General features: G+C 39.9%; 1 protein-coding gene across 3 annotated transcripts in view; it reads right to left on the reverse strand.

The window, feature by feature from the left end:
• LOC136872575 (SUMO-activating enzyme subunit 1) overlaps positions 1–25,501 on the reverse strand; it is a 189,178-nt gene that overhangs the window by 96,670 nt on the left and 67,007 nt on the right. For 2 of the 3 annotated variants that reach the window (XM_067146377.2, XM_067146378.2), the window contains exons 4-5: positions 22,833–23,035; positions 16,361–16,505 (exon numbers count right to left, since the gene is read on the reverse strand). In XM_067146377.2, coding sequence (XP_067002478.2) covers positions 16,361–16,505; positions 22,833–23,035 — 348 coding nt within the window. Of the gene's footprint in view, positions 1–4,825; positions 4,857–16,360; positions 16,506–22,832; positions 23,036–25,501 lie in introns of all 3 variants that reach the window. The other variant, XM_068227208.1, reaches the window with a different exon arrangement.

The raw sequence follows: 25,501 nt of genomic DNA on the forward strand, positions 1-25,501 counted from the left end.
TTTGTGCCCGATAGAATCGCAGGAGCACCGTGCGGTCAGCCCCCCAAGAAGTGCTGCTAAGAAACTTAAGGATATTAAGCCTCCTAGTGCATTGCACTTTTAACTGCCGCACGTGTGGCTCCCACGATAATTTACTGTCAAAAAGGAGCCCAAGAAATCGGTAAGTGTCAACAACTGGAAGAACGACGTTGTCTAAATAAAGCTCAGGATGGGGGTGAAGAGTACGTTGACGACAAAAGTGGACAGCAGAGGTCTTTGCGGCAGAAAACCGAAAGCCATGTTCTAAGGTCCGCTGCTCCACCCTCCTAATAGCTTGTTGTAATTGTCGCTCTGCGACTGCCATATTACACGAGCTATAGTAAAGAGCAAAATCGTCCACATACAGCGACGGTATAACTGCTGCACCAGCAGCAGCAACAATACCGTTGATGGCAATCGCAAACAGAGTGACACTAAGGACCGATCCCCGTGGGACTCCATTTTCTTGTACGTGGTATTGCGAATATGTCCTCCCTACTCGGACAGGGAACAGACGGAGAGAAAAGAAATTTGCAATAAACGCCGGCAAGTTACCTTGGAATCTCCATTGATGCAGGGCTGAAAGGATACCATATCGCCATGTGGTGTCATAAGCCTATTCTAAGTCAAAGAAAACAGCTACCAAGTGCTGTTTGCGGAGAAACGCATCCTGGATAGAGCTCACCAGGCGTACCAAGTGGTCATTGGTGGATCGAGCTGCTCGAAATCCACATTGGTACTCGGACAAGAGTCCTTGTTTCTCCAGACACTATACGAGTCGGCGATTAACCATCCTCCCAAACAGCCTACACAGGCCTGTAACTTCCTGCATACCTAGGATCTTTGTCAGGCTTGAGGACAGGAATGACTATGCCCTCTCGCCACTGAGACGGAAAATCACCCTGCATCCAGATTCGGTTGAACACACGAAGGAGATATAGTAAATTATCATCACTAAGGTGTTTCAACATCTGGTTATGGATATTGTCCGGTCCAGGAGACGTGTCCTTGCTAAGCGCTAGGGCGCTGCGGAGTTCCCACTCCCTAAAGGGCACGTTGTAGTCCTCTGAAGCTTGAGAGGCGAAACTAAGGTGAGAACATTCCGCCTCCCGCTTCAGAGCGAGGAAATCAGGATGGTAATTCCCGGAGCCAGATACATCCGCGAAATGACTAGCGAGATGGTCAGCAATCAGGAGGGGTTCAGTGACGATGTTGCCTGCAATGGAAATTCCCGGTACAGAAGATGATCCTTGGATACTCGAAATACGTCGAAGCTTAGTCCACACTTGAAATGATGGAGTATGTGACGTCATAGACGACACATATCGCTCCCATGAAGCTTTCTTACTATGGCGAATAAGAACTCGCGCCTTAGCGCGGAGTTTCTTAAATGTTACCAAGTTGGCCGCAGTGGGCTGTCTACGGTAATGTTTGTGAGCGGGACGGCATTCTTTGATAGCTGTTGCTATGTCTTCGTTCCACCAAGGAACGAGCTTTCGGCGAGGAGTCCCCGAGTAGAATGGAATGGACTCCTCAGCAGCAGCAAGAATAACTCGGGTGATGTAAGTTATTTCCTCGCCGACGGTCCGCCTGATTTTGTCGTTAAAGACAGCTAGTGATGTGTACTTTGGCTAATCAGCATGTTTAAAAATCCATCGAGGGGGAGCCTCGACGGATTTGTGGTTCAGCAAAGTAAGAATGATGGGAAAATGGTCACTGTCACAAAGATCGTTGTGTGTGTTCCACCGAAAGAGCGGAACCAACGGTCGGCTGCATAGACTTGCGTCTATGCGAGAATATGTGCCGTAACGTACACTGAAGTGTGTTGGTTCCCCTGTGTTCAAAATACATAAATCCAGCTCTGTTACTAATGTTTCCAGCTCTCTTCCCCGAGGGCAAGGCGACTCAGAGCCCCAGATGGGGAGATGGGCGTTGAAATCTCCCAACAAGAGGAAGGGAGGTGGAAGCTGATCTAGAAGATCAGTGACATCATTGATGTTAAGAGCCTCTCCTGGTGGAAATTAAACATTACACACTGTAGTTATGACAGGCAGCGGTACGTGAACAGCTACAGCCTCCAGCGGGGTTCGTATTTGAACCTCCTCGCTGTAGGTATCAGAACGGACAAAAATGCCAACGCCACCGGAAGCCCGGTGAGCATAATGTCGTTCTGTCGAGTATAGTCGAAAATTTCTCAGTACCGTATGATGACCAGGTCGGAAATTTGTTTCCTGAATACAGACTATACTCGCTGAATACTCGCTAATGAGCTGGCGCAACTCGGCAAGATGGCTATCATAACCGTTACAATTCCATTGTAACAGTGCCATAATGTAAGTGTGGACTATTGTGGTAAGGTTAGGAGCAGCGTAATGCCACCCAACCTAACCTACACTCACATCGCCATCCGAAGATGGAGATTCATGCTCCACGTGCATCTCCCCGTCACTAGACGAGGTGAAGCATGCCTTCAATTTTTTCGACGTTGTCTTGGGGTGGGGTTTCCTCTTACGAGGGGAGCGCGCAGGTCTCCTAGAAGGAACACCCGCTGGCGTGCAATCAGGCCCTCCGGGTGGAGAGCGTGAAGCCCCATTCGTAGGAGAAGTGCAAGAACGCTTGCTAAGGTCGCTGTTCTTCCCCACCGCCGATTCTTGTTGAGACGGTCTGGGAGGTGGTTTCCCAGCCCTGGTTGACGATGCCGCCTCCGCCGGCTTAGGCGCGGCTTTCGCCGACCTCGTGGGGGAAGAAGACGTACGCCGGAACAGGTATATTGGTAGTCGAAGGCCGGGATGCACCTGCCCTCGAGCGCGTTCGTTTTCCAGCGTTGCTCCCAGGAACAACTGCTGTCTTGGGCGCAGCGATCTTCTGAGAAGGTGTTCCTGTTGAAAATGAGGAACCTGGCAGGGACTGTGCTATCAAGCAGAAGTCAAGTGTCTTGGCCAGTGCATTCAGAGAATTAAACTTACGGCACGCTTCCTGGTAGGAAAGACCATCCAGGGTCTTGATCTCCTGGATCTTCTTCTCGCTCAGATAGGTCGGACAGTTCCGATCCCGAGGAGAATGAAGACCAGAGCAGTTAGTGCACTTGTATGGAGGTGTGCACTCCTCTGCGCCGTGAGCTACTTTCCCTCATGTGCCACACACTGACTGATTCGAACAACGAGATACCATGTGTCCGAATCTCTGGCATTGATAGCACGGCATAGGAGGCGGGATGTACGGCCTCACATCGCAACAATAGGTTGTTACCTTGACTTTCTCGGGCAACACTGACAATTTGAAGGAGACTATGAACGCACCCGTGGCAACGTCTTCACCGTTGACATTGCGTGTGATACGCCGGACGTGGGTCACGCCACGGTGCTTCATGTCTTCCATCAATTCATCGTCAGTGTTCAGGACGAGATCACGGTGGAAAATAACTCCATAAACCAGATTCAAGGTTTTGTGCTCTTCCACTTTGACAGGGATGTCGCCAAAATGGTCGCACTTAAGCAATTGATCGACCTGGAGCGCAGTGCTCGTCTTCAGAAGCAAACCACCATTGCGCATTTTCTTCAGGTTCTCAAGTTCACCATATACACCTTCGATGTACCGACTGAATAGAACCGATTTAACCAGCTTGAAGTCCTGCCCATCGGTTCTGGTAGCAACCAGGAACCTAGGGAAGCTGGAACCCAGACTGATTCACTGCGCTTGTTCCCAAGGGGTTGCACCCCTTAGAGAATCAAAAGTTAAAGACTTGGGTAGCGAACTACCCGAGGTGGCAGGTGGAATTTGTTTCGACGCCATGCCCGAAATCATCCTCCCCGAATGCCACCCACTCCGATCAGGGGTCTCTGTAGCCGAACCAAGCAGCCAAGGCAATACCCACCTGGTCATAGCAGGTACTGCCCGGGGTCCGATGTTGAACGATGCCTAATACGGGATGACTGAGGCAATGAGCCCTAGGACTCCCTTCCTCGAGTCACCCGCAATAGCATGTACCCCATAGCGTGTACAGAGCACTAAATATAGAAAAAATAAATAAAAATAATTAATAAGAATATGTCCTTCTGGCATTCGGCTGTGCGGGGACCTGCGTTGTCAGACGGATACTACTGCCCGGGTACATGACACTCCCACCCACCGCGTCCTGGGTGGTTGCTGGCACGGGCTTTTGAGAGTAGTCGCACACATAGGAGCTCCATCGCCGAGCAGCACGCACATCAAAATTTTGAATGGTCTACATCTGACCCTCGGAGAAATAATAAAAAATAAAGAGGGGACCATGGCAACATGACCCTTTAAGTCGCCTTCTACGACAGGCAGGGATTACCTACGGATATATTCAGCCTCTCCCATCCACAGGAGGTCCAACACATTATACCAATCCGCAATCCATGTCCGCGCCTAGGTCGCCCCTTTTGTCGCCTCTTACGACAGGCAGGGGATACCGCGGGTGTATTCTACATGTGCGTCCCCCACCCGCAGGGGGTAGTGTGTTTGGTCCGCGAGAGGTATTTTATTTCCCTCAAGTCCGCCGGCAAGCCGGTTAGGACACCCCTATCCGCCACCTGGGACGCACCACGTAGGAGTATCACCTCTCCCCCTGCTACGCCAGCGTAGTAGGTTCGTGGTAGGTATAAAATGCCTCTGGGTGTGGCGAGCCCATCATAACAATAGCCTATATGGACAAAGCAGATATGGTGCCTCGGAAAAACTTCTTGTATCATCATAAAAAGGATGTTTTGAAATATAATTTGCTGCAAGAAAAGAAAGTTTTTTTCCTTCAGAGTACACAGAAAATCTTCAAAGTTACACATACCAGGATTGTGGTGTCCAAACAGCTGTCCCATCTGTAAGAACCATTAAAAGTGATACATTATATATAACAACTTTAAAGTAGAGAAAATATTTTATAGGAATGTACTTGAATAAGTAGTATGAACATGTAAAATCAGGTACATCAATTTCACTATGATTTTGTTCTTAGAAACAAACTTTAAAGCTCTAAATTAATCTCTGAATGTCCCGTCCGTAAAGATGGAATGACTCAGCTATGTTTCTTGTTTCACTGCTGTATGTACAGTATCCTGTCTTCTAAAAAGTTACTATAATAAGTGTTATAATTAAAGCGACGCCGTAAAATAGAATTTCTTTGTATATTTTTAAGTACTGTTAAAATAATGAATTTAGTAAAAGCCCGTAGATACATATGATTCAATTATATGCTATACATGCTCAAAAAAGGTATTCTCTATATCTTGAAATTTCGATAACTCAAAATAAAATTTATCTCCCGAGGTGATTCGAGATACTGAGGTTCCACTGTATTTATATCAAACTGACACATGCAACAAAACGCATAATAGTTTCCTTTATTAGACTGTAAAATGAACGGAAATTTAATTTTATAGGTATCTCTGAACACTTGGAGATAACGTTTGCTATGATTTTTTTGGCCATAACATGAAGATAAAATACCAGAAACTGTCACCGACACAACTCCCTGAAATACATTCAACTCATTAAAATTATGAAGTAAGAATTAATAAAAATGTACTGAAATACGCAAAACTACAACATACAAAAGAGACTGGTATGTCTCATACATTATTAACATACGACTTTGACACGTGGCCTACATCTCCAACAAAATTACGCACAGAAACGATGTTAATATGCGTGAACCACACAATAAGAAACTCATTCTTTCATCCCGATTAACTGAGTCGCTAACGTGCTCTAGCCTCTCTTGCTTGTAGGACGATTGCCATCCCGAATCCCTAGCTGTAAAGCACAAATGCTGTTGTAGCAAGCAGAAAACACGATACACGAAGGCGACAGATGACACACTAGCGAAATAAAGCATCAAATAAATACAATTGAAAATGAGGTTGGGAAGCACATAAGAATTTATCCTTTATCCTAGGGGAAGAGTATTGACCGTACTGGAGGTTATATTGGTCAAAAATAGGAAGAATTAAAAATAAATCAGAAAATCGGAAGACGAGTTAAAAACGGAAAGTTTCCGGGTAAATCGGAAGGGATGGCAGGTATGCACCTGCATAGATGAATATTAAATAAAATGATGATACAAGATGATGTTGCACTTTAATATAAAATCCTTTTAAAATGATGAAGACTTCGTTGTCTTATACACACAGTGTATAGTCCAGCTTGTGTTAGTCTTTGGTCTTGTTGAATATAAGCTGCAGAATTTTATATTGTCATATGATGTTGACACTTGTTTAATCTGTAGTTTAGGTGGTTCTGATAGAATAAAGTCATGTGATGATTTTAGTTTGACCCAAAATGATTTCCACTTCAATATGTGGTTTGGAACCTGAAGAAGATATTAAAAGCCGAAGTAGGCAAAAGGTAGGAAGGGAAGAGTGAAAAATGACTAGAAACAAACTCACCTTGAGCAGCCTGTTTGACCAGCAGACGGAGCTGAACTAATGGTTGCGATCACAAGATTAAGGAATGTGGAGAAGGGGAGGAGAGGGAAGGGGGCGAGGAGGAGCAACTGTCGGGGTGGAGCGGAAGGATGAGGTAGTGGGGTAACTGATGGGGAAGTATATTGCGTATGGTTTGAGAGATCGAGTTGTTCTTTGAGAGCCTAATATTTTTTAGCCAATTCATTAAGAGATCGAAAAGAATATTGGGTCTCTCGGAAATTTCATTCAAATTATAATTAGGATTAAAATATTGATCGCAATGAATAAAATAATTTTCAATAATGTTCATGACTGGCCCCTTGTTTGTTATATGAAGGATCTCTAAATCATGTTCAATGTCCGTGAACTTATGATTAGAGTTGTGAATATGTTGGCCTATACCAGAAAACTTGTTATATCTTACTGCGTTGACGTGCTCCGAATATCTGGTCGTGAAGCTGCGTCCTGTTTGACCAAAGTATGAAGAGCTGCACTCATTACACTTGAATCTATAGATTCCAGATTTAGAAAATCTGTTGGAGGTATTGATAGATGAAGAATTGTGTAAAATTTCTAAAGTCCCGTTATTAGTTCTGAAGAAAAGGTTTACATTATGTTTTCGGAAGAGATTGGTAATTTTATAAACATCGCTGTTGAAAGTAAAAGTAGATGAAATGGTAGCTTTAGGTTTTTCTTTTGTGAGATTGGTCTTAAGCCAGTGCCTGAATTTATATTATCTGTTCAATAAACAATCTGTTATAACCATTAAATTTGGCAACCCTTATAATGTTGCGTTCATTGTTGAGATCTTTCTTTGTCATAGGTATCGTGAAGGCACGGTAAACCATGCTAGTATATACTGCACGTTTGTGTGTTTGGGGATGTATGGAGTCTTGACAAATGGTATTAGCAGTTTGTGTATATTTTCTGAAAATGTAAATCAAATAGCGAATATTTAAGATTAACTTAAATATTATTTTTAAGTGGTCCGCCTATTCAATACATATATAATTTATTACATTTAGTACATGTTTCATCCCCCCCTAAGGGACATCATCAGCTATAATAAACTAGAATAATATATCAGAATATCAAAATTACATTATCAAATTGGTGAGGCACATTAAGAACATTAGTGTATGATAGGACATTTGAAATAAAATATTGGCAAACATTCTTAAAAATGCAAGTCATATAATCAATAAAACTGGTTGAATTGTTCATTAAACTCTTGATGATAAAGTTTGTAGGAAACTAACAGTTGTATTCATAAAATCTTAAAATAATTGTTGTTGTGAATAAGAACTCTTGATTTAAAATATTTCTTGATGAAAGATCTGCAAGATATTTCATGGACAATCCTTAATTTTTATATAAGATCGAATGCTTCAGGATTTAAAGTCAACACAGAATAGTATTCAGTTCTACCAATAACTTTTATCTTGTATCATAATTTTATTTAATATTCATCTGTGCAGGTGTTATGTGTTTTAAATTGTTTTAAGATTGTTTGTAATTGCCTAATTTGACTCTATGGCCGATTATGGCATGACATAAGTGCTTAGACTAGTACTTTTAAACGACATGCGATCAATTCATACTAATAAATGTCATTGTATTGAATAGATGGACCCTTAATAATTTCAATTTATTGTAATCCCACTTCAATACGGATCATGATGAAATTTCTAAATAGCTACATCGTTATGTAATAATAATTCACACCAAGAATATCCTTCAGTAACTGTTTTTTGATATACTAGTGAATATTATTGTAGTCAGGTATAGCACAAGTCGTAAATCCTAAAGCAAGCCTCTAAGTATAGTGCAGGATTTTCAGGGAACTGAGCACGATAATAAATGGAGTCAGTTCTTTTCCCCTTTTCATGGCACAATTATTTACATCACTTTCTCACAGATTTGCCTTTTTCATTTACTTTTTGTGTTGGAATTTGAAGGACCAGTGGAACTGTCATTGTCAATTTCATCCAATATTACACCATGTTTTAAAGCAACAGGCCATGAACCAATAACCTGAACACGTAATTCGAACCTCAATCTGAGTGCTGTTACAGAAGAATGAAGTCCAACCACAGTGCCGAGCAGTAAAGACAAGCAAAACCGGATCATATACAATGATGATGCTTGTTGTTTAAAGGGGCCTAACATCGAGGTCATCGGCCCTAATGGTACAAAATGAAATTACAACAAAAAGTTCAAAATCATCCACTGACCAAAATAAGAAAAATGTCATGAAGAATGAATGGACATGAAACAAAAAAAAACCAAAAGGAAACAAAAAAACAACAACAGTGGATCCAACGCAAAAAAAAAGATCATATATAGCAGTATTACTGACCAAGGGACCATTTATAAAGCGCAATCTTGAATCGAGTATGCTTGATGTCTACAGGGGTTCAAAATCCAGGTCTAAGGCCCCTCAAAATGGTACTTATCGCTACCAAAGTAGAACCATGGTATTTGTCATGTTGGGGTACTAATCAAAAGTAGCGAAGACTCACGGTGTTCCACACAAGATGGTACTACTCACAAGTATTGTACTTCGTACAGGTAACGCAGACCTATGGTGTTTCCCACACAATGGCGCCACTCATAGCCAATGCAAACCGATGAGTTTCCTCACCTAGGTGTATCAGGCACGGGTGCCGGTCCAACGGGCCCCGTAGTGTTCCTCACATAGTGGATACTAATCACAGGCAATGCAGACCCACGCTGTCGCTCATATAGTGGTACAACTCACAGGCAACGCCCAGACCCGCGGTGTTGTTCACATGGGTACGACGCACGGGTACTGGAAAACCACAGGGGAACCACTCCCTGCTGCTACTAATCACAAACCTATTTCGTACTTAATATGGTGGTACTACTCGCAAGTTCAGGCAACCCATGGTGTTCCCCGCATGATGGTATGAATCAAAAGTAGATTCATGGTTCTAATTCAATCGTCCCTTGGTCGCCCATTTTAGTCGCTTCTCACAACAGGCAGGGGATACGTTGGTTTTATTCGTCTGCGTCCCCCACCCACAGGAGGTAAAGAGAGAGAAAAACAAAAAGGGATCTGTCACTTCGAAAAATGAAGTGACGGACGAAGAAAGGCAAGGGCCACGAAGGGCGTGAAAATTAAAGACTCCCTAGGCCTCGAATGCTCTAATACCGTCGGGGTCAGAAAAGAACAAGAGTTGACCAAGGGAGGTCGGACAGGATAGACGAAAGTGAGGAGCCTGGCACAAGTAAGTGGAAGCAATGCCAAGACTCAGCTAATGGCCCTGTGGTCGCCAATCCACACTCCCAAATTGAGAGCCCCTTTGGGCCCCTGTTAGTTGCCTCTTACGACACGCAGGGGACACCATGGGTGTATTCTACATGTGCGTCCCCCACCCGCAGAATTATTTGAAGAGATAACCAGCTATGTGGAAAACGATAAAGAAAGGAACGCGATTTTTGGGGATGATCTCAATTTATCAAATGTCAATTGGGAAGGTAATGCGAATGACAGGAAGCATGACCAACAAATGGCAAATAAGTTAATATGGGAAGGGCAGATGATTCAGAAAGAGATGGAACCAACTAGAGGGAAGAATATTCTGGATGTGGTGCTGGTAAAACCAGATGAGCTCTATAGAGAAACCGAAGTAATAGACGGTATTAGTGATCACGAAGCTGTTTTGGTCGTATTTAAAAATAGCTCTTTTTTTTTTTTTTTTTTGCTTTACGTTGCACCGACACAGATATGTCTTATGGCGATGATGGGATAGGAAAGACCTGGGAATTGGAAGGAAACGGCCGTGGCCTTAATTAAGGTACAGTCCCGGCATTTGCCTGGTGTGAAAATGGGAAACCACGGAAAACCATTTACAGGGCTGCCGACAGTGGGGCTCGAACCCACTATCTCCCGATTACTGGATACTGGCCGCACTTAAGCGACTGCAGCTATCGAGCTCGGTTAGTTAAAAAGAAAAGATGTGAAAGAAAGGAAGATATTAAAATTAGGACTATTAGGCAGTACCATGTGCCTGATAAAACAGGCATGACGGTGTTTTTAAAAAGTAACTATGTTCGGTGGAAAACGGTATATAAAAATGTAAACAGATCCTGGGATTGGTTTAAAGCAATTGTTGAGGAATGTGAAAATAGGTTTGTTCCTTTAAAGGACAATCAATCAATCAATCAATCAATCAATCAATCAATCAATCAATCAATCAATCAATCAATCACTACTGATCTGCATTTAGACAAATAAGTTTGAATGGTGTCTTTAAAAGTAGGAAAGATCATAATATGAAGATAAAGGTGGAATTCAAGAGGACAAATTGGGGTAAATATTCATTTATAGGAAGGGGAGTTAAGGATTGGAATAACTTACCAAGGGAGTTCAATAAATTTCCAATTTCTTTGCAATCATTTAAGAAAAGAGCAGGAAAACAACAGATAGGGAACCTGCCACCTGGGTAACTGCCCTAAATGAAGATCAGTAGTGATTGATTGATTGATTGATTGATTGATTGATTGATTGATTGATTGATTAAGGAATAGTACAGATCCACTATATTATAACAAGGAAGTAAAAAGACTAAGAAGAATGTGCAGGTGTGAAAGAAATAGAGTTAGAAATAAATGGCTGTGGAAATAAGGAGAAATTGAAGGAACTTACTAGGAAATTGAATCTAGCAAAGAAGTCAGCTAAGGCTAATATGATGGCAAGCATAATTGGCGGTCATACAAATTTTAGTAAAAAATGGAAGAGTATGTACAGGTGCTTTAAGGCAGAAACAGGTTCCAAGAAGGATATTCCAGGAATCATTAATGAACAAGGGGAGTGTGTATGCGAGGTTCTTCAAAATGCAGAAGTATTCAGTCAGCAATATGTAAAGATTGTTGGTCACAAGGATAATGTCCAGATAGAGGAGGTGGCTAATACTAAAGAAGTATTAAAATTTACCTATGACAACGATGACATTTACAGTAGGACATAAAAGTTGAAAACCGAGCTCTACAGCTGCAGTCGCTTAAGTGCGGCCAGTATCCAGTAATCGGAAGAGAATGGGTTCGAGCCCCAATGTCGGCAGCGCTGAAGATGGTTTTCCGTGGTTTCCCATTTTCACACCAGGTAAATGCCGGAGCTGTACCTTAACCCATAGCGAGCCAGACAACGATATATCGTTGTTTCGTATATGCGCGTAAAGTGCCAACCACGATATATTGTTGTTTGGATAGCGCGCAATTCTATACGAGTTAGTACAACTTGGGCCGTCAGATTGCAACATCTCATGTGTCGAGCCCATAGAGAATTGTCATTAGATTTTAACTATGCCGCTAGATAGTGAGTAAATTCATTCGCTATCATGCATTGAATTTCTATAATCCGTGTTCATCTACGACGTATGATCTCCATGCCGCGTGAGTAAAATGGCAACTAGCGGGGGAAGTTGTTTTGTTAACGATGACGAACTGGCTGTATATTTTAATAATTTTTAGTGAAGAAGAGGATAATGAAGACTCTGATGAGGAATTAAATCCTCCAACAAGTGAGGAAGGGGAAAGTAAAAGTGTTGTTTGGAGTGATAACGGCGAGTTTTCTGTAAACACTCAACCACGTGCTTATTGTCCGAGTGTAAACACTGAAAGTGGTAATGACCGTCTGAATGACAGTACTGATGATGATGATGATGATGATGATGGCTGTAACAATATCCAACAACAACAATTTCCTCTTTTCTGTGAAATTCAATTAGGTCAAAACGAAAAATAAAAACCCTAACCTGATTGTTATGATACTCCTGGCCCGAGACACGCCCCTTCGTCAGACGCAAACCTATAGCGTATTTTTATTTTATTTTTCACGGCTCAATTATTGAATCTCATAACTACAGAGACAAACAGATATGTGAAATCATGTCTTGTCACCATATGCCAGAGCACAGCAGTGGCGCCCGGTTACATTGACTGAAATGAAGGCTTTCATTGCTGTTTTGTTAGAAATGGGTATAACTACAAGGCCGAGCATATTTTCTTATTGGGTAAAAAACTCCCGTTATATTCCATGGTTTGGAAATATGTTCTCAAGAAACAGATTCCAATTGATCTTTAGATTATTTCATCTTGTGAACAATGATAATGTATCATCATCTGGTCACCCTGACTACAACCCAAGTGCCAGGTTCGATCCCATTGTTGAACATGCCAATTGTATATTACGATACCATTGTACACAACTCTTAAACTACTGAAGATAAAAATGTAAAACTTTACCTTTTTATTCACCGAAAATAGGGCATTTCAAAGAAGTCATCAATATTTACCGTTGAGTTGAATTATCTGTCTTTTTTCTGTTTTGTTTCTGATTTTTAATTCTTGGTGTTTTAAAATTGTTTGGAAAATATTTTGTTTCAAAATACCCAAGAGCATTTTAGTTCTGTCATTTAGTTCAGCACTAAGAATGTCATCTTGTTAACATTTAATAAAAATTTCAGGTCATAGTTATAATATTTGTGAACTATGTAGTCCAGAGAGTGAGAACCTGCAAAATTCTCTAAATCTGTCTGGCACTCTTGGCATACTGTGAGCAACCAGGCCTGGCACTAAGAGGGTTAATTAAGGCCACAGCCGCTTCCTTCCACTTCCTAGGCTTTTCCTATCCCATCATCGCCAAAGACCCATCTGTGTCGGTGCGACGTAAAACAAATAGCAAAAAAAAAAAACTAATAATTAAAAAAAAAAAATTAAAATAAAAGTTGAAAACTAGAAAAGCAGCTGGAATTGATATGGTTTTGGGGGATATACTAAAGACAATGGGTTGGGATATAGTACCATATCTGAAGTACTTATTTGATTATTGTTTGGTTGAAGGAGCTATACCAAAAGAATGGAGAGTTGCTATAGTAGCTCTGTGTATAAAGGAAAGGGTGATAGAGATAAAGCTGAAAATTACAGGCCAGTCAGTTTGACATGGATTGCATGTAAGCTTTGGGAAAGCATTCTTTCTGATTATATTAGACATATTTGCAAAATTAATAACTGGTTTGATAGAAGGCAGTTTGGGTTTAGGAAAGGTTGCTCTACGCATAAACCGGCTCCGGTGGTGGGGTCATGTGAGGCGAATGGAGGAGGATAGGTTACCTAGGAGAATAATGGACTCTGCTATGGAGGGTAACAGAAGTAGAGGTAGACCAAGACGATGATGGTTAGACTCGGTTTATAACGATTTAAGAGGTATAGAACTAAATGAGGCCACAACACTAGTTGCAAATCGAGGATTGTGGCGACGGTTAGTAAATTCACAGAGGCTTGCAGACTGAACGCTGAAAGGCATAACAGTCTATAATGATAATGTAATGTAATGTAATGTATTCCACTGAACCTCAACTTGTAGGATTCCAGCAAGATATAGCAGATATCCTGGATTCAGGAGGTCAATAGGACTGTATCGCGATTGACCTACCTAAGGATTTGATAGAGTAGATCACGGGAGACTACTGGCAAAAGTGAGTGCAATTGGACTTGACAAAATGATGATGATGATGACGATTGTTGTTTAAAGGGGCCTAACATCGAGGTCATCAGCCCCTAATGGTACGAAATGAGACGAAATGGAATGACAAATTAAAAGTCTAAAATTCTCCACTGACCAGAATTCAAAGCGTGAGAACGAAGAATGAATGGATGGACATGAATTTAAAACAATCAATGGATGCGACCTGCAATGCTTTACATTCACACAAACTGACGTTACACACATTACTGACCAAGGGACTGCTGCTATAGCGTAACTCTGAAACGATTATGCTTGCATTCTAAAGGGGGGTCCGAAATCCAAGTTATCGGCCCCTCACAATGGTACTGATTGCTAGGAAAGTAGAACCATGGTTTTTGTCCTGTTGCGGTACTAATCAAAAGTAGCAGAGACTTGCGGTATTCCACACATTATTGTACTACTCAGAGGTTATGAAATTCGACTATAATACAGACCTATGTTTTTCTCACTTTGCGGCGCCATTTACAGGCAACGCAAACCTATGGTGTTCATCAAATAAGAGTACTAAGCACAGGGACCTTCCACTATCCCATGGTGTTCCTCATATAGTGGGTACTAATCACAGGCAAGTCAGAACCATGGTAGCTATCATCCCATGGTCCTGCTCATATGGTGGTACTAATCACAGGCACTGCAAAAGCCGACCGCACGGTGCTCCTGCGTGCTACTAATCACAAACCTATTTGGTACCTAATATAGTGGTACTACGCGCAAGTAAAAGCGACCCATGATGTTCTCCGCGTGGTGGTTCTAATCACAAGTAGTTTCATGGTTCCAAGACAATCATCTTACGACAGGCAGGGGATACCGTGGGTGTATTCGTCGTCGGCGTCCCCCACCCACAGGGGGTTGTGTGTTTGGTCCACGAGAGGTATTTTTTTTCCCTCAAGTCCGCCGGCAAGCCAGTTAGGACACTCCTATCCGCCACATGGGACGCGCCACGTGGTTGTATCACCTCTCCCCCTGCTACACCAGCGTAGCAGGTTTGTGGAAACTTGACAAAAGAGAGACTGAATGGGTGGCTATGTTTCTAGAAAATATAACTCAAGAGTATTAGAGTAGGCGAAGCTTTATCTGTCCCTGTAATAATTAAGAGGATAATTCCTCAAGGCAGTATTACTGGACCTTTATATTTTCTTATATATATCAATGATATGTGTAAAGAAGTGGAATCAGAGATAAGGCTTTTTGCAGATGATGTTTTTCTGTACAGAGTAATAAATAAGTTTACAAGATTGTGAGCAACTGCAAAATGACCTCGATAATGTTGTGAGATGGACAGTAGGCAATGTTATGGTGATAAACGGGGTTAAAAGTCAGGTTGTGAGTTTCACAAATAGAAAAAGTCCTCTCAGTTTTAATTACTGCGTTGATGGAGTGAAAGTTCTTTTTGGGGATCATTGTAAGTACCTTGGTCTTAATATAAGGAAAGATCTTAACTGGCCTAATCATAAAAATATGATTGTAAATAAAGGGTACAGATCTCTGCACATGGTTATGAAGGTATTTAGGGGTTGTTGTAAGGATGTTAAGGAGAGGGCATATTCTGGTAAGACCCCAACTAGAGTATGGTTCCAGTGTATGGGACCCTCACGAGGATTACCTGATTCAAGAACTGGAAAAAATATAAAGAAAAGCAGCTTGATTTGTTCTGGGTGATTACCGACAAAAAAGTAGCATTACAAAAATGTTGCAAAGTTTGGGATGGGAAGACTTGGGAGAAAGGAGACGAGCTATTCGACTAAGTGGTATTTTCGTCATTGTTCCGTATTGAAAACAGCTTTATCACTAAGTTTACACAAGGAGTATTTTATTACACCACCTATTCAATACAATTCTCTGTTGTGTGGTTAACAGGCAAGCAAAACTGAATATTCCTGAGGCTAACAGCTTGCTCCCCGAAGGTGCAACTTATCCTGTGAAATTCAGGAATTCTAGGCCCTTTCCCGTAATCATGCAACTGTTGTGACGGCTCTTACTCGAGTTTGAAATTACATTTCTTTCACAAGAGATTGCAAATAACATCGTACTAAGCGGTAAGAGTGAAAATTTGTGATGTGGTAAGTGAGGTATTTTTAAATAGATTTAATAGAATGAGACTTCGAATTTACGATGTGCTAAGCGGGAAACTGTGTTCATGAGGAACGCACTAACAAGGTTTCACTGCACTTGGAAATTTTCACATACAAAGTGTGCTATCACAGTTCTAATTAAAGATATAATACAAGCCTGCATAAATTACAAGAAACACCCACACAAATTTTTAAAAAACAAAATAAATTTTGAAAAAAATTACTTTAAATACCATTAACGGTTAACAGCAAGAAAAGGAGAAATGACATAATCAGAAATCAGTTTGTAATCATACCTGAATAATGAATTAGGGACCTTTTCAGGTGGCACCCCAAGTTTCTTGAGCTCATCAAATTTAAGAGTCTCCAAATACTCCAAGTCTTTCTTTCGATCAACTGGATGAGGACTGCGGCCCTTTTCATCTCGAAATCTCTGAAGAACTTGAAATTAATTAAAGATTAAAATATAGCACAAAAAGCACATCTCAAATTCCAGGAAATAAAATATTATTGGCAAATAAAGAATGTGTACATTGGTATATCACAACATTATTAATGTATCCTTGTTCCATTTTTGTCTTAAGTATAGCTGAAGATGTCCCTATGAGGATAAAACAGGTACCATTCTATTAAGATAATGTTATTCTGAAAAGGGATAAAAGAGAATTGTATTATTAAGGTGGAATTTTTCCTGAAAGTACCATAATGTTGCTATCTGGAGTCCAATTGCTTTGAGATCTTGCTGAATTTCATGGATCCAATGCCCTCCTATCTTTTTTTCCAAGGTTTCTCATCATTAGTTGTTGTAAAAGCCAGTTTCCTGGCAGTCATAAGATGTGAAAGGTATAAGTGATTCTTTTCTTCTTCATTGTGCTGGTGATCGAATCAATTTCACGACAGACAGTTTCATTAGGAAGGATTTTCCAGACTCCTATGACCTGGTATTTATGCAAGTTCTGATGATTTTTCTTTCAGTTTTGAGGAGCTGATCCGTTCCACTTTCATTTTTAATTTGGAGCAGGGTTTTACAAGCTTGACCGATATTAGATTTCAAACTTCAATAATTCTCAAACCAATGAAATTAGGTCTTCGTTAAGTGTTGCCCATAACTGATAGGACTTTTTGAAAGAAGCTAAAAACATTTTTTCAACTTTTCGGTCAACTTCACCCCAGCAGTCCAATTCCCCCCATTTGACGGCACTGTTTAAGCCCATTATGAAATAATGAAAATATTACAAAGAATAATCATACTACCACTTCTAAGGATAAATAAATTACATCATCAAAATGCTGGTGCAAATCCCTTACTGTGCAGCTGGCTGTGGCAACACAGTGGCACAAGAGGGGTGATGAGGTGCTGGGATCATGTATATTTGAAAACACTGATGACGTGGACTACAGTAGATTCTCATCCCTAATGCCTAGAAGGCACTTCCCCACTTAACATCATTACATGTTTTAAAGGTTATGGATTTTAAATTAGTATCAATATCTTATATTTGTTGCGCTCACTGTCACGTTTAACAGTCATCTCATCTGATCTTATTTTAGCCTGCTGGTGAGACTCCTTATTGAATCTTTTTAATAGCTCAGACACTGATGACCTTGCTGTTTATCCTTTAAATACATCATGTTCAATATTTTAATAAAACTGATACAGATTAATGATAAATCCAAAAATATCATGTCCTGTGCAGAGCGTGTGAACAACCTAGTTAGTAAACTTTAGAATGTCAATTTGTGGACAAAATTTTCAAACAAAAAATTTAATACAGACAGATTGGTGCATTTTTCCTGAGACAATATTTTTTTCTGGTTAGAAAACCAAAGAAAGCCTCACCTATTGAATCTTTCAAAACACACAATTATTTTACTTCTATTTTCTTGTTTTTATATTTACCTTACTATTTAAAGTAGTTTAAAAAATAATTCATCATCATCCTCATTTCCTGTTTCCAGTTTCCCGGGTCGGGGTATGAATCAAGGACCTCCATCGCTAGCTGTCTCTCCACCACTCTTCTCCTTTTTTTTTTTAAGTAAAGTAAAACCTGCCTTAACGGACACCCCTCACTGGCGGACGATTTTCTAGGTCCGTAATTAAATACCATGTTTTGTATAAGTAAATCACCCCTCTTATACGGACACCCTTTATTACGGACGCGGACACACCATAGCCACGAGAAACTCCAATTAAACCTCTCCTAACGGACACTTTCTTTTTAAAAAAATACTGTATTTGTGTCTTGTACAGTATGTATTGGCTTACTTTTTGCACAGTCAATCCAAGGGAAGAAGGACAAAAATAAAGATTCTGATGAAAGCGGGAGTGAAGGTGATGCTAATGACAACTTTGAAGAAAATATGGAAAATAATGTGCTGCCAATAACCTTGTACAGTGAGGCTCTCGGCTTTGTTAAGAGACTGAAAGAATTCTATTATAAACAAAAAGATGAAAAAGGTGTAAATTTGACCCAGGATTTAATTGCACATAGTGAAAATACCATTGCTAAACCGAAATGGACAAAAGAAACGAACATTTCAAGTGCTCATGTTTTACTGTACTGTGCTAGAAATTGCTATATCTACATATTGATTTAAAGTTTCAAAAACTCTTAATTTTAACATGGTGATCGATAATAGTGTACAGTGTGCTCACTAGAGGTTTCCATAGAAGTGTTTCAGTCTCTTTAATACAGTACACCGCACCTGCAGCAGCCCATCTACAACTTTCTCATCCGAGTACAGTGCAGTATATTGTACAATACTGTATACAGTATACAATTAAAGGTACATTTACGAGAATTCTTAAGACATACAATACATGGGTTATTGTGTTCCAACTTATGTTTAATGGTACCAGTTTCATAACCTCTTTCGGGCGGTCACCCCTTCATAACGGACATATTTTTCGGTCCCAAAGGTGTCCGTTATAGAGAGGTTTTACTGTACATCTTCTGGTTTTCCTCCCCTCTACTCTATGCACTCCCACACTGAATCTGTCCATCTCTTTCAGGGTCTTCCTCATTGTCTCTTTCCTGATAACTTCTCTGAAAATACTTTTTTTTGGCACACTCTCTTCTCCCATTCTCATTCCCTTACCACCTTATCTTTGTTGTTTCTATCCTGTCTTGAAGTTTCAAGATTCCTGTCCTTTTCCTTATCTCTTCATTTCCAACTCTATCCTTTCTGGTCTTGCCCCTCGATACCTCTTAGGAAGGAATTTCATCTCCGCTGCCTGTATTATACTCTCCTCTCGTTTTGTTGTAGTCCACGATCCAACTGCATAAATTAGTATGGGTTCATAAGAGGATGAATATAATATTTTTATACATTTATTCTGGACGTCTTGGTTCCACAAAATACCCCTTACACTCTGGTAGAAGCTGTTTGCTTGTTGTATTCTTTTCCCAATTTCCTCGGTTATCTTTCCATCTTCTGTGATCACACTTCAGTTTTATATTTCCTCTTCCTTCCTTCCTTTACATCACTATTGTTTTACTTTTCTCTGTGCTTACCTTCATCACAAATTTTTCTACCTCTTGATTCCATACATCTACTTGTTTTTGCACTTCTATTTCATCCTCACCCCGTTATCACTATATCATCTGCAAACAATATGACTTACGTGGCCTGTCTTCCCAATCTCTGTTTAATGTTCTTATGAATTTCATCCATGACTATGATGAATTGTATGGGAGATAGTACACTTCCCTGCTGGAGAACAGTTTCAACTTTAAACCATTTTGTTATTCCTATACTAGTCTTCACACGACTAACACAAATTTTGTACATAGCCTTCATCATTTGCACTTCCACTCTGTTAACTTGTTTTTTCCTTAATGTGTCCAAAACCAACTGCCTGGGCACACGGTCATAAGCTTTCTCAATATCAATAAATGTCATTACCATGTCTGTTCCAAACTCCCACCGTTTCTCCATCATATGTTTTAATGTCAAGATCAGGTCAAACGTTCATCTGCCTTTCCTAAAACCATACTGTTTTTCTTCATTTCTTCTTCTAGCTTCCTCCTCAGTCTTTCTCCCAATACTCTCTCAAAGATCTCTTCTGGGACCTCTTTCTTCCTCTAGATTATTCTAAATAATCTATACAGCCACTGTAGCCCTATTGGTCCTGCTGCTTTTATCATTTCTGTAGTTACCTCATCTACTCCTGCTGCTTTACCACTCTTCATCTTTTGTATGGTTTCCTCTATTGCTAACATCGATATCTCCTTTTCTAGTTCTTCTTTCCACATTCTCATCTACCAGTTCACTGTATTTAATATTTAGCAATTCTGAGAAGTATTCTTCCCATCTTTTTGGTATGTCATTTCTTCACATCAATATCTGTCCTGTTTTAGTTTTTTAAAATTTTGTATCTTCCCTATTTCTCTAACTATTCTTCATCAAACCATACAAAAGCTTTTTACTTCCCTTTATATCCTCCTGTAAAGTTTCTGTGAAACTTCCCAGCTCTTCCATTTCTCTTCTTGTACTATTTTCTTACATACCTTTTTGGCTTCTTTACATTTCTGCCAATTCTCTGTACAACTGCTGCCTATCCACTTCCTCCAAGTCATTTGTTTCTCTTTAACTGCTACCTTTACCACCCTGTTCCACCAAGGAGTCTCCTTTTCCTTTTTCATCCCTGGTAGTCTTCCAGAGGTGTTTACTGCACACTTTACAAAACCATTTCTGAAACATGTCCATACCTCTTCCACACTGTTCACGTTATTTTTGGGAATTTCTTTCTTCAGATCCTCTTGAAATTTTTCCCTTATTTCTTTCTCTTTTAACTTCCATCCCTTTATTTTTCTTTGCCTTTTTTCTATTAACTTCGTTATTTTACCAAGTCTTAATTTGGCTACCACCACTTTATGGTCTCCTTTGAAATCTGCTCTTGGCATTGCTGCCACATCTTCCAGCTGTCTATGTTTTACCTTTTCTTTCTACCTCCGCAACCATATCTAGTTATCTTTTGTGAGTTCTTATTTCTAAACCACGTATTGCCAACAATTAATTTATTCCTTCTACAAAAATCTATTACTAAATCTCCTTTATCTTGGTTTCTATTAACTGTAGGGGCCAATTATCTCTTCTTTTCCCTGTTTGTCTGTTCCAACATGTGCATTCGTGACTCCCATTATTATTACCTCTTTGTCTTCAATACAACTTTCCAGTTCTTCTAGAAACTCTTCTAAACATTCACCTGCATTCCCTGATTGAGGTGCATAAATCTGGATAAAATCCTTGATTCCACTCTCAAGTCTAAGTCTAACTTTAATTATCCTGACACTGATCATTTCTCTGTGTCTCCTGATGAAGAAAGGCAAGGTTCCTTTCGAAACGCGTTGAGTGTGTTTTTATCATTAATTACACGGCATAAGCCTAAAAATATACCTCATGAATAGTTACACAGGCCGTGAAAGTCTAAATGATAATATTGGACGTGTTGCTCAATGAAGACTTAGGTTATGAATTTATATCAGTGGAAGGAGAATGTGACAGCAACAAAGAGTTTGAAGAACTACGTACAGTATTTGACCCAGGAGAAGTTTCAGTACCTGGTACAGATCCACTGTACAGGTCAACTTCACCACCATTCACAGCTAATAAAGAGCTAAATGTTCTGTTGGATAATGTCCTTTGTGAATTATTTGTTTCCTCCTGAGGATTATTTTCAAATATACGTAGGCTGAGTCAGAACTCTAGCAGTTCTCCACAGCAGAAATGCGGCAATGCCATGCAGAGCTGCGGGAAGCATTAGGTGTGCATGCCATGTCCTAAAGAACAGTGGCGAGGTGGGTGGAGACGTTCAAATGGTGTAAAGTATCAACTGCCGAATGGTGTTCATTGTCTGCCCCAACGCTGACAATGCACAGTGGAAACCTTGTGTGATTATTTCGAAGGTCTGTAAACAGTGGAGACCTGTCCTTTGTACGTAGTCTTGTGTATTTGCTGCCTATACCATAATAAAACAATGTTTAGCAATGGCCAGTGTTCTATCACTTTCCTACAAGAATCTCCTGAAGTCAGAATTTGTCTTCAGGCACTATGCATAAGTACATGCCCTGTATTTCCAAATCCATATCTTAGATTTTCTGTGTTGTCTCCTTTTTACGAGGAAAAAAATTGCCATATCTTATGACTCGACCCTCGTATTTGCAAACAAACTAACTTATATGCCAGTCAGGTGATTAGCACCGTTAGATGTCCCAGAGCTAAAAAGTATTGTTAAGTTTAATGATTACGACAGGAGTAACTTAAAAATCAATACAAACCAGTGAAACCAGTTGGTACTGCAGAAGGTGCGGCGTTCCCTTGCATCCTGGGAAGTAAGATACCAAAGCACTACTAGAGAATCTCCTAAAGTATTCAGTGATGTACAGCATGAGTTTGAAACAATTCAGTATATAAATGGTGGGCTAAGCATTTAAACTGTTCATTCAGTAGCTGGTAGTGAACATGTTAACAAAGATACATTAAATCATACAGAAGTTGGGACAAAATAAAATTCCACTTTGGATACGTATTTCAGTCTGTAATTAAATCTGTGAAACTATTTCTGATCACATCTAAAACATAAACACACAATAAATACAAAAGTTTGCTTTTTGCCAGTATGGTAATACAATTTCTCCCCTTCAAAAAAAAGTACTTTCTTTAATTCACGTGTAATGTTAATCTCCAAGAGTAGATGTCTATAACAGCAAATAGACAGACCACATTAACAGATATAGAAAATAAATTAGTTTAAAACAACCATACCTTTCATAAGAAAATATGAGGCATCCATTCTGGATACCCGTTTACTGTATTCATCACTTTTCCAATCGACATGCAGTGCATCTTGTAGTGGAACGTACTTTACAGTATTCTTGGAACTAACTGACACAGATTCCATCTTAGCTCGTTTGCTTATAGGTTCACCATCTTCTCCTTTACGTCCTGTAGGATATACTTTCGTTTCCCTGCAAATATATATAAAAAAGCTGAAGATGAACAAAAAATGAAACAAATTACATGTTACATATTACAGAAGACAGAATGAAAACTGAAGGCATTGTTGTCAGAAGTAAAAATCTGATAACAGGAGTTGCACGAATAGACATTTGGGCAGATGACAATTTGCAATTTAAAACAATAACATGAGTGTCTTGTATGCCCTTTGATGCTTTCTACTCAACCATGTTCAACAGTGAGTGATGTAGTAATGAAATGGAAATGCCAGGGAGTTACTAAAAACCCACCCCGACCAGAAAGTGATGGTGATGGTTATTGTTTTAAGAGGAAGGACAACTAGGCAACCATCCTCTATTAGCACTGCTAGAAACGAAAATAGAAGAGGTCCAGCAATTTGAAAAATGAAGGTATTCCCTCCAGCAGGAAAAGTGACAGGAAAGACAAAACAATTAACAGATGGGGACCATCAACACCTTTGACATATAGTGAAGTAAAACCGGCAAGCTTTATTAGGAACAGAGCTCACAGACTTTCAACTGACATCTGGAAGTGATTTAAGTACTTGTACATTAGTCAGGAGGTGCTTCCACTTAGACTGGGATTCAGAACGCATCCCGCATTCCCAGTCGAAGACTGTAACAATAAGATGAATATAAATCTTAATTAACAACACATCTTGTATTGAAAAGGTGGAACTTGTACAATCTACTTCATTATTTTAATTATAACTTAACACATTCTTGTAAGAAGAGAAGCTCCTTTCTACATCACAACACGTTATTAGTGCATGTTTAAATAATATTAAATCACCACTGTCGAGTATGCACTCATCTTGAAATGTACTGGTACCTTCTTCTTTAAGAACATCATTTATCTTGCTTGCACAGCGAAAACCGCCACTTCGATTAAGCACATTTTGAAGTTTCCGTTTTACACTGAAGCCAAATATTCCACGTGATTGTTGTGCTGAAAGTTCAACACTTCTCACAATTTCAATAATTGCATGAATTTCTAAGCTAGCAGGTTCTAAACGAGTAATTGCACTCAATATCGACTTATTATATGCCAGACTTTCTGATAAACTGTTGGAAAACAATTTCTGCGCAATCTTGATAGAAGAGGCACAGTATTCCACTTGTATTAACTACAGGTGTGATATGAAAAAGCAGTTTTGTGAATACTAGTTCTCATTCGGAAAGTTGACAATGATTTTGCACAGCTCCAGCTGACACCAAACCTCCGAAATATGACCGAAATATGACGTTTCTATGAAAATAGCTCAAAATACGACCTTATGACAAATTATAGCTAATTCCTTTCACCTCATTACCAAATTTCATTCACTGTTATTCATTTCATCTTCATTAGCTCCTCGTGTGGTTGACATCAGGAAGGGCATCTCGCAGTAAAAATGTGTCATATTATTCCATCTCACCACATTCCTGACCCCATTATGAAAGGGACTAAGGGGTAAACATACGTACACATTATCATTAATACTATACTAATTATTATTATTATTATTATTATTATTATTATTATTATTATTATTATTATTATTATTATTATTATTATTATTATTATTATTATTACCTTTACAACACTACCACAGTAACACCCCTTGCCAGACAAGTTCCAATACACTCCATCATTTCTGTATGTTACGTTGTTCCTATCCCATGATTTTTCCTGATATCCCAGTAACTTCTCTGAGATGCAACAGATAGAAGCTTGTTTCATCTGAAAGTTTTTCACACCACAATATATTGTACAGTTAATGCCCTATATATCTCCACCTCAGTTATTGCCCACGATGAGCAACGAACAGATATTCCTGATGGAAGTAGCATAACTATACTTCGCACAGCCTTACTTCTAAATTGAAGTTTCGCAAAACAAATGAGCATCGCCTTTCCTATGTTGCCAGTGCACTACGCCCGCGAGAACAGGTGATGCAATACAACTGCGGTAAACACCCCTTGTAAAATGTAAGACTTTACTCAGAAAAACTAATGAATATGGATTGAAAACAAATTCACAAAAACTACACTTACTAACAACATCTGACACTAATAAGAGAATATATTATAAAAAATAAAGGAGAATGAGGAAAAATTTTTTTTGCTAGTGGCTTTACATCACACCGACACAGATAGGTCTTATGGCAACGATGGGATAGGAAAGGCCTAGGAGTTGGAAGGAAGTGGCCATGGCCTTAATTAAGGTGCAGCCCCAGCATTTGCCTGGTGTGAAAATGGGAAACCATGGAAAACCATCTTCAGGGCTGCCGACAGTGGGATTCGAACCCACTATCTTCCTGTTGCAAGCTCACAGCCGCACGCCTCTAACCACATGGCCAACTCGCCCGGTAATGAGGAAATAACACATCACTCACCGCTAATGGTTGGCACAGGAAGGAGGCTATGGCCTACAGAGGGAACACTCCACTGATCTCAGTCACTGGAACCCTCCAA

Source organism: Anabrus simplex, chromosome 4 (genome assembly GCF_040414725.1).
Source record: "Anabrus simplex isolate iqAnaSimp1 chromosome 4, ASM4041472v1, whole genome shotgun sequence".
NCBI classification, from domain to species: Eukaryota; Metazoa; Arthropoda; class Insecta; order Orthoptera; family Tettigoniidae; genus Anabrus; species Anabrus simplex.